This window comes from Phaethon aethereus (genome assembly GCF_964289735.1).
Source record: "Phaethon aethereus genome assembly, chromosome: 2".
NCBI lineage: Eukaryota > Metazoa > Chordata > Aves > Phaethontiformes > Phaethontidae > Phaethon > Phaethon aethereus.
This window is the reverse complement of record NC_138582.1, coordinates 36,351,865-36,362,760: the sequence shown is the minus strand read 5'-3', so window position 1 is coordinate 36,362,760 and position 10,896 is coordinate 36,351,865. Positions and strand designations below refer to the sequence as shown.

Below are 10,896 nucleotides of genomic sequence, written 5' to 3'. Positions count from 1 at the left end.
TTGTACTGCTATTTCAGAATCCAGGTTTGGTTCTGAAGATAGAAAAAAACTAACATTCTATTCCCAAAAGTAAAAGATGCAGAAAGCCTACCTGCTTTAAAGAAAAAGACATCATACATTCCATTACACGATGAGAGTTGGGTTTCACTCAGTTTCTATTCTGATGTAACAATGTGTCATTTCAAAAAAACCCCCAAAAACTAAGAAGATAATCGTGAATACTATTAGGAGTATCGATTTACTCTTTACAAAATATTGACAGCAGAGAGCACAGAAAGATCAGAGTCAATGCAACAAAAGAGAGAAGAAAAGAAAAACAAGAAACCTGAAAAAACTAAAAAAGCAATAAAAACATGTCATCATCTATTGGTTCCTCTTCTGGATCAAGAAGTGTTTAGTGTTTCACGACACTTTATGAAGATACCATAAGAACATACCATAGTTCAAAATTACTATTTTGTGAAAAGTACCTTCTTCCCAAGAACCACACTCAAGTTATCCGAGACAGTATTAACATGATCTTGCGCAAGCCACATCTTATTTCTTCAGTCAACTAACTATCTTATTGGTTCATATGTTTACAGACAAATAAGTGGGAAGAGCAGAAGAAATATACTGAAAAACTGTCACAGAAAACATGCAGTATTTTATTTATTTTATTTATCAAGAAAAATTGATTTGTTATTTAACATCCCCCAAAACAAGAAAAAAATGCACACAGAAATTAGACAGATGAAGGATGTCAAAATCCCTGCCACACGCAAGTTATCGCTTTTGCATATAGTAAAAGGAGTGTGGGGGGAAATTTTCTGCACAAAAATAGGGTTTTTAAATTGATAATTGCATGCCCTTGAGTATCAAATAATAGGTTAAAAACAGGAAAGTCAAGTGACCTGGTATGTTCTCTTACCAGAAATTCTTTTCTTACAGTGTATTTTCCAATACACTATTTATTGCAAAACATGTCACTATATTTTCCTTCTCTATAATGAAAACAATATAAATGACAACATTTGCCAAGACAACATGAAGAAAGATGTGGTGAGATTTCTGAAGATGCCTGCTAACTCCCTATATTTTAATTACTTTTCTACATTTTATAGCTGCCCTGTCTGACTTCACCAAGACAACACCAATGCAGCAGCAGAGAACAATCCAAATTTTCTGAACACTCAAACATTTGCCTTTCTTATTATGTATTTCTGACCTGACTATTTCAGACTCCCACAAAGAATCATTAATTTTTGTTGAAGTACATTCACGATTCCATTTCCCCTTCAAGAAGCTTATGTGGCATTACCAATTCGGTAAGCTCAGCTCCCTGCCTTTAATCTCAAAAAAGCACATATATTAGGTATCATTGTTCTCCTGCCTTGCCTCCTTAAAAAGAAAAAAAAAAAAAAAAGAGATAAGCAAAACCTGCATTTGTTAAGAGAAAGATTACTTAAAAAGTGGCATATCCTTTTTATTCAATGAGAGAGAATACAATACCACTAAAACCAGCGTATTTGGCACAGAAACATTCCAACTACTTTAAAGAGGAAGTTCTTGCTAAAGAAAAAATAAGATTCTCATTAGATATTAAATAATTGAAAATTTTCACAAGTTGCTAGAATATTTACACCTACGAGTAGCAAAGTATCATAAAACATGGTAATTAACCCACACAAGGCAAGTGTTCTTGTTAGCATACTTAACATTTTATTCTTCTCCTTACAACTCTAAGAAATACTATAGTATAGCATGTTTAGTCTGATCTCTTTCCTGCTTCCTTTGAGAATCAAGTGCAAGAAAAAAACTGAAGTATGTCCCTGACGCTCCCACCTCACTCCCAAAGCCGTGTGCTCATCTCCCAAGCTTCCCAGAATTTCCTTGTATATCTTGTATGTCGATGAGACCGGAATAGACTTGAAGGACATACGCTAATTTAACTGAACACATGCAGCCACTGTACGAATTCCAGAACCCCATTGCTTTATTCTGGTTAGCACAAGAAAATTATATCTATGCAAACATTTCAAGTAGTCAGGTTCTGTGATCCCACAGAAAACTCTTTAGAAACTCAGATTCCGGTCTAAGGAAACTCAGATAGCTTCCAACTCATTAGCTGTACAACAAACACATGGCTTTTGTATGCTTCAGTTGGTGACATTTCTGTATTCTGCGCTATCAATTATTTGGAAAATGTGGGGCAAATAGCACAAATGTTTTCACAAGTCCTAGGTTAGTTTAGGAGCCAAATGTGACATTTTCTGGGCGTCACCTGTATATTAGTAAGAGTTCATCAGTAAACAAAGGCTGTTGTATGTTAAAACAGCAATTTCCTATTGTTCAGTCCTAAATTCTAGTCCTATTCATGATCCTATAACTTGTTTAAAAACACCGCTCTTCAGTTTATTAGTCATTGTTCAGTACAGATAAAAAAAAAACGAATGCAAGTAAGTATTGAAGCACATTTAGAAAAGACATGAAGGAAAACTTGTATGGCGTGATTTCCAAGTCAACTGATTCACTATTCCATACTCATGGGCACTAAAATTCGAACATTTGGGGGCACACTGTAGTGTGACAGGAAGGTATACCACAGGTGAATGCTAGTTAAGATAAACAGGAGATGAGGTAGGATACTGTGTGTGGAGTATCAAAGATCTCACAGAAGATGTTCTTTTTCTATCTAAGGAAACCTTCCTTTTCAGTAATTCCCAAGAAAGTTTTAAAGGGGAAAAAAAAAAAAGAAAAAAGGTAGCGGGGTGTTACTGTTTTCTTCCTAACATACAATGAAAGGCCTGTATTGTACACCTCTTGCCATTAAGGGAAAAAAAAGCTGCTAGCATATTGCAAAATTTTATAGGGCATGGATTTCTGCCCTCTCGTTATAAGCATGCATCAAAAACAACTGTTATGTAATTCTGAACCTTCCTAGGTACAAGAGAACTTGTCAACATACATAAAAAATTTTTTATTTTAATCTGATAAAACCCATCCTGTTATGACAAAGCTTACAGGTTTCTTGTAATATACACTGAGAATAGCAAAAACACAGCAAAACATCTGAAGCTATGTCTGCTTTTGAAAGATACTAATTTATGCCCACAAAAAGCGTAAGGGACAGAAGCATGAACACAAATGTATCAGAAAAAGAAATATGAGGTTGGGAGATAGAAGAAGGTACCTCAGAAAATCAACTGGATCTCCTCACTGTACCAACATTAAGTCTTCACATTAAGACTACATGAAACTATGGAAATCTGTTCATCACCCATTCTAGTATAAAAAAAACAAATCTCAAATGACCTTCTCTGATACAACAAGAAAAAAATTAATGTTGAAGTGCTAAAAGTTTCTAAAGATTATCTTAAAGCTCCCAAGGTTAGTGGGAAATGTTAGCAAAAATTTTATTGACATAACTTAAGCACGTTCAAAGGCTGACCTCAAGGTATAAGGTGAGCGTTATATGTGCAAAGATAGTAGCCAATGTATTATACAAGAACTAATTAACGTTTATTCCCCTCTAAATAACTCTTCGGTTAATAAACTTTATTTCTCTCCCAACAATATTTTTTTTTGTTTTTAGTATAGCAAAAGGAGTAAACTGGAGCATGTAAGGGATTATTCAGAAATAAATGCACAAAGTTGTTCTCATTCTACACAAAGTGGTTCTCATTCTAAAGGTCTCCCACCTGTCTATTTATCTGTGTTCTTCTGGCTTGCTTCCAAATGGAGCTTTTGCAAGTGGTCTTCAGCAAACCCAAGTAAACAAACAGCCCATGACTATCTAAGTCTCCCTACAGTGCAAGGTTTAACTCACAATCTACAGTATTAAACATCTTTAATAAAGTTCCTGCACATAGCATTATATGGTGTAAGACTAAACTGGCTGTCAAAGTTAACTGCTAGCATCACCACCACCTTTTCATCTGTGTATCTGAAGCCATCAGTAACTTACCAATGCTCAGGTTCCCTTGTATTAAAGCAGAATCTCTCTCTGAGAAACACATGGTACTCAAAAGCTTATTTTTCTTACTACATGTAAGCGTATCACCTTTTTCCGTCAACGTCGCTTTGCTTATATTCGTCGACCATTACAGCTAAAGCACTTTAACCAGCACTTCTCACCTTGGCATAACAACCCCTGGGGGCGCATCCTAAATTCTTTCGGCCTTAGTTTTTCCCCTCTCTCTAGGGCCTGGCGTGGGAAGAGGGTGGACGTCATTTGTGGCAGAAAAAGTTTAAGAGCGATATTTAATTAAAGCACCGTTCCGGAAAGCCCCTTTCCCGGAGGCGCCCTGGGTTTCAAGGAGACCGCTTCACTCCCGCACGCAGAGGAGAGAAACGCGCCCTTCTCCACCGTCCCGGCGGGGGAACCCCGACCTGGCACCGCACCCCTCCACGCACCGCCCAACGGCTCCCCGCACTCCCCCGGCCGCTCCAAGCCTCTTCGCTCCCCGGCCCGGCTCCCGTCCAGCCCTCACCGCCCGCTTCAGGCAGCGGGGCGAGCGCAGCGCGGAGGGCGAGGCCCGTTCCCCTCCGAGGGGCAGGCCCCAGGGGCCCCCCCTTCCCCATTTTCTGCCCGCCTTCGCCCCCCCCGAACGACGACGACGGCGGCGGTGGCGGAGGGGCCTCCCCGCCCCCAGAGGAGCCAGCCCCCGCCGCCCCCGCGGCCACTCACTCGTCAACGCCGCTCCCTCCGCCCTGCTCGCAGGGCCCCCGCGGTGTCGGGCCAGCTGCCTCCCAAGAACTTCCGCCAAGGTCACAGGTCACTTCCTGCCCAGAGCGAGCGCCCCCCCGCGCCCTGCCCTTGGAAGGCATGCGGCTCCCGGCTCCCGGCATGCTGTGCGGCGGGGAGCGGTGCATGCTGGGGCTCGTAGTTCCCGAGGGGGAGGTGCCGGTCCGCCATGTTAGGAGCGGCGCAGGGAAGGTGTTGAGACGGGGATGCCGGAGCGGCGGTTCGTGTCTCGGAGCTGGCGGAAGACGAGGTGTCCGAGGGCCTGCCTTCTCAGGCGGCGCCCGGGGAAGGCAAAGTCCGAAACTCACTGGACGCGAGTCCTAAGTATGTGGGCGTACGCTCTCGGTCTCGCCCGCCCTCGGCTGTTCCCCACGAAGGCAATGCCAGTGGCATCCTTGGGGATCCGTCTAAGAAACCCACATCACCCACGGGGCCGGGGTGCTGCATCGCCGGGCGGAAGCCACCGGCGGCTGCCTGGTGGGGGCGCGGTGGAAGCGGGCGGATCCTTCCTACTGGCGGAACCAAAGCGCGGGGCTGCGGGGGCTGTCGGCTGGTGCACCGCCTCGCGCTCTCCCTTTGCTGGTTGCCACGGGCCGCGGCCCGTCATGCTGCCGCTGCTGCTGCGGGCTGCCGGTTGCCGGCGTGCCGCCGCCTCGGCCTCCGCCGCCTGGCTGCGGGGCGCCGCTCACCGCGGGCTCCCGGCCGCCTGCCGCCGCCGGGCGGCCCTGCCCGCCGCCGTGGGGGCCCGGCAGGTTGTGTGGGGGGTGGCGATGAGGGGACGCGGCCCCGCTCCCCCGGAGGAGCTGGCCGCGGGGGGGGGGGGGGGCGGCAGTCCTCGGTTCGCGGCTTTTTCCATGAGAAAAATGCGAATCTGAGGAGGGAACCGAGGTTCCTCTCGCGGCACACCTGAGATCAAACGGAGACCTGGCAAGCGCAGGGACTGTGGATGTTTCCCTGAAAAGCCGCATGTTAAACGATTGCAAGCTTCATATTTGTCAGTGGGGTTGGAAATATTTAATGCTAATTTGGCATAGCTAAATGGAAGATTATTAAAATAGTCAAGCAATATATTGGTGTTTGGTTGGTGTTTGTTTATGGCATGCTTTGTAGTATAACCTAACTTTAATCCCTAATTCAAAATGCTGGGAATAGGTTCAGGGGCAAGAAGAAATGACGTGTGTTGTGTGTATATATATATATATGCATGTAGGTATATGTATAGTGTAGATTGGTACTGATGTTGCTTGGCCATGTACTGCTTTCATCTTTCAGGTTACATCTTTTCAAGGAGTGGCTATTCGCAGCCTCTGCACATCCTCCCCTCATGACCACCCAGAACATGGAAGATTAGTTTATAAAGGAAATTTGGCAAAGGCAGTGTTAGGTATGTGACTTTAACTGATTTGTATTGCTGTTTTTTATTTAACAGTGTTTAATAACTTTAAAATGCAACATTATAAAAGAGAATGTTCTCCTTTCCAACTCTGCTAAAACTTGGATCCTCTGTACAGACAAAAAATGTGGTGCTGCTTGGTTGCTGCTTCTATGCTTAGGTCTGCAGGGAGTTCTGTAGGTACTGTCCATCTCTGTAACGCCTCAGCCTGTTTCTGTTTCTCTTGCAGCCTTTGGTAACTGCTATTTACATTCTGTATGCTTTTAAATCTTACTGAAATGTTTCTGAAGTAGACAGATACTATGATGAAATGATGAAATGGACTATCTGTAATGAGACTTTGTTGATCTTTCTTTGAATAGTTAATGTTACAAAGTCCTATTGAAAAGTAATCGATTGGATGTTTTCTGATACACATTTTTGAAATGTGTCTTAAAGAAGGAGGAAGTATGCCTTAACAAACTTATTTATCACAGCATCTTGGTTCTCATGGTGGCTTAAAGGACTGTGGGTGGTCCACAACACTGGCGACTGCCTTTCAAGCTGCACACAGGGTGGCTATGGAGTACTTGTTAATATTGTATTACCTAGGTTTTTCAAGTTATGTACGGTGGGGGGCAAAGCAAGCTTCTTTGTAATGCACACTGAACATCGACATCAGGTGTTGATGAAGAGAGAGATTCCCAGTCATATCTGTGGTGATTACCATTACGTGTGTCCATGACTGGAGTCAAGTTTCTTTTGAACTCAGCTTCCTATCTGTGAAGTGGTAACTTCATAGGTGTGCGTAATAGCTAGTAGCTGACCTTGTAATAGAAGTAGAGGGAGCTACTGGCTTTAATAAAAGCAGCATGAATCACAGAATCATTAAGGTTGAAAGACTTTTAAGATCATCAAGTCCAACCATCAACCCAACACCACCATGCCCACTAAACCATGTCCTGAAGTGCCATGTTTACATGTTTTTTTGAACGCATCCAGTGGTGGTGACTCCACCACCTCCCTGGGCAGCCTGTTCCAATGCTTACTTCTCTCAGTAACGAAATTTTTCCTAATATACAACCTAAACCTCCCCTGGCACAACTTGAGGCCTTTTCCTCTCATTCTATCGCTAGTTACTTGGGAGAAGAGACCAACACCCACCCTGCCACAGCCCCCTTTCAGGTAGTTGTAGGGAGCGGTAAGGTCTCCCCTCAGCCTCCTCTTCTCCAGACTGAACAACCCCAGTTCCCTCAGCCACTCCTCATAAGACTTGTTCTCCAGACCCCTCACCAGCTTTGTTGCCCTTTTCTGGACACGCTCCAGCACCTCAACATCCTTCTTGCAGTGAGGGGCCCAAAACTGAACACAGGATTCGAGGTGCGGCCTCACCAGTCCGGAGTACAGGGGCACAATCCCCTGCTCCTGCTGGCCGCACTATTTCTGATACAGGCCAGGACGCTGTTGGCCTTCTTGGCCACCTGGGCTCACTGCTGGCTCATATTCAGCCAACTGCCAACCAGCACCCCCAGGTCCTTTTCTGCTGGGCAGCTCTCCAGCCACTCCTCCCCAAGCCTGTAGCGTTGCATGGGGTTGTTGTGGCCGAAGTGCAGGACCCTGCACTTGGCCTTATTAAACCTCATACAGTTGGCCTCGGCCCATCAATCCAGCCTGTCCAGATCCCTCTGCAGACCCCTCCGCAGACCCCTCCTACCCTCCAGCAGATCAACACTCCCACCCAACTTGGTGTCATCTGCAAGGTTACTGAGGGAGCACTTGATCCCCTCATCCAGATCATCGACAAAGATATTAAACAAGACCAGCCCCAAAACTGACCCCTGGGGAACACCGCTTGTGACCGGCCGCCAACTGGATTTAACTCCATTCACCACAACTCTGAGCTCAGCCGTCCAGCTGAACATGAACATGTAAGCAAACCAGAACAGTGGCAAGAAGGCAGGGTTGAACTTTCAATGGTTTGTTTGTGAGCTTAAAAAAAAAGTGGATTTTCAGTAACTTCAGCTGTTCCAGTAACACCATCAATATATAGTAGCAGAACATATGTAATTATAGAGATAATCTTGCTCATAAGTATTAACCTTCCTTTTCTTTTTTTGTTTGTTTTTTGTAGGTGTGAGGTTTTTTTCTTACTCCACCAGCATATTCAACCTGTTCATGATGCCCTACATCATGCTCAAAACTGGTATTGGATTTGAAAGTCTGTTTATACAAGCTGCCTTTTATGGGTTGATAGGGTTTTTTACGTTTGTAACACCGGTTACTTTGCATGTCCTTACAAAAGGCTATGTGATTCGACTCTACTATAAAGATGAAATGGACACATATACAGCCATTACATACAATGCGATCTTGGCAGAAAAAGTGACTGTTTTCCATCAGAAGGATGTAAAGATTCCGGACATCACCAAGATGTTTACAACATTTTACGCTAAAACGAAATCGATGCTTGTTAATCCGATGCTTTTCCCAAATCCTCAGGATTATAACCATCTCATGGGCTATGACAAATCCTTTTATTTTAACTTAGAGGAGGAGAAGGAAGCTGATGAAAGAAAATAATTTGAAAAGAATGACTGTCACTGTCATTTTTCATGGTGCAGTGCTGTATATGTGAATGTAAAATTCTATTACAACTTTCTTAAGTAACAGATAGATAGAGTTCCCCAGATGCATTTTGGAATGTATAAAAAAAAGAACAAAACTTTTTTTTTAAACTTGTAAACCATGTGGGGGTTTCTTCAGAGTTAATGACACAAAACATAGTAAAAAAACCCACAACTTAGATCTGTCTTGTGCTTGTTTGTTCTTGGCTTGGTTTTTATTGTTGACTATCCAGGAGAAGTATAAAATGTATGGGCTGTGTGGCAATCTCACCATCTCCATTTCAAAAGGAACCATTCATAGAAGAAAAATGATCAATACTCATTATCTGTCAAGTACATAGTTAAGCTTTTAAGCCTTAAAAATTAATTGTACTTAATCCAAAGAGATTGGGCTTTTTCGTCAATGCTGCTGGTGGCATAAAGGGAGTTGAGATAGCTTTGACTTTCCTTTGTGAGAGCATCGGTAGCCAGGAGGAGTCTACAGAAAGTAGACAGGTATTATTGCTAGTTCCTGCTACAGCCTCCTTCTAGAGGCCTGCAGGCCTCTGGAGAAGATCAGGAAGGTGTCTGCGTTGCAATAATCTCTAGCTCCTCACAGCTACAAAATGGTTTCTTAAACTAGAGTCCCACTCCGAGCCACCCTGTCCCCAGAGGTGGAGAACATGAAGCCTCTCTTCTGTTGCGCAGGGGGAAGCACCTTAGCATAAGAGTTGCTCTGTGAATATCCTGTTGAAAATGTGTGCTGTGATTGAACTGACTTAAAAAGAATACTAGCAGCTAGTGGCTAAAATGGTCTCTGTCAGCATTTATATAAGATGGGGAAGCAAAAGGGAATCTCCTGTAGAGTACTGTTTAGATCTTGTGCCTTTAAAAAATATCTCTTGATCTTTAGCACTACAAAGTGAACCACCTTTAGCTCAAGTAAAAAGAGGACTGGATCTTTTTGTGTGACTAGACTGTTCTAAGCTCTGAGTATGCAGAAATCGGATTTAAATGTTTTAGCCCAAAGAGAGGTTTGTCATGTAAACTGACAGATACTTGTTTTCAAATCATGAAGGGCCTAAATATTTTGAGGCTTAAAAATTGCTGAATTAAAAAAAATGCGAAATTCAAGTTAATACCTTTGTATTAGCAGTGCCCTTTGTAATAAGTAAATCTGATGCTTGCTTCTAGTTAAGTCATCCTGATACTGCAAATAAAGAAAGAATAATTATAGCTACCTTTACAGATGTTTTGTAAGTTCTAGCTGAAAAAATGTATTTAAAAGTCTAAATGTCTTCCAAGACTATTATTTCAGTTTCCTGTCATAGGATGACACTATAGGTCATATTAAAACATCAGTGTTTTTAAATATTGTTTTTCTGACTGTTGAAACTGCTCTCAGTGTACTTTCTGAATAACTAAAAAGCAAATCATCCCATCCAGATATTTTTGAGGCAATTCTTTTGTGTTGGCACAGGTGTAATTTTAAAAGCCTGATCTAGGCCCCGAAGCCAGTAACACTTAATAGGTAACAATAATATAAAAAAAAATTTCCATAAATTATATTGAAGACGTGAGGCCAGTAACCAGCAATTCTGATCACCTGGTTGTACTAATTGTCCTTACCGAAATGATGGTTTACACCTAGTTAAAAAGAATCTTTCCATTCTTTCCATGCCTGATGCATTCACTGTTGTCTTGTGCTTGTGGATAAAGTTAACTTCATCTTTAAACGCCAAATACAAGGAGAACAGGAAATAGAGTTTGCAAAAGAAGGTAAAGGCAAGTCCCAAAAATTATATTTATGTCTTCCTTGAGCAATATCAAAATCCTCAGCCTTTTCTTCTGACTGCAGAAAATTTTCACTGTTAAATTTGAGATTTGGCCAATTGAGATTTAAGAAGCAATAGTAAGAGATTTCCATCCCAGTGGCTAAGTTTCTCAAAAAAAGTATGGAAGTTAAACATTATTTCTTCTATCTGTTTGCTTTCTGGCAGTGGAATGCAAGTTAAGCTAGTCAGTGGCCTTCTGACACATAGGTGATTTAAAAGAAAAACATTTGAAAAATCCAGATTTCTACCAGAAGATAGGTGATGATTCTCCCCGTGATGTAGTCTCAGAGAAGTATTTTATACTTCCAGGGTGCAGCTTTAAAATAATGGTAATTCCATAGCTTGCTTTTAAGAGTACTT

General features: G+C 42.6%; 1 protein-coding gene across 1 annotated transcript; it reads left to right on the top strand.

Annotated features, from left to right (window-relative positions):
- Window positions 1-5,331: 5,331 nt before the first annotated feature.
- Window positions 5,332-8,678, top strand: TMEM70 (transmembrane protein 70; the record flags this gene model as incomplete). Its single annotated transcript, XM_082015428.1, has 3 exons — window positions 5,332-5,478; window positions 5,999-6,110; window positions 8,230-8,678. 3 exons carry the CDS (start codon window positions 5,332-5,334, stop codon window positions 8,676-8,678), a joined length of 708 nt encoding a protein of 235 aa, XP_081871554.1.
- Window positions 8,679-10,896: the final 2,218 nt, after the last annotated feature.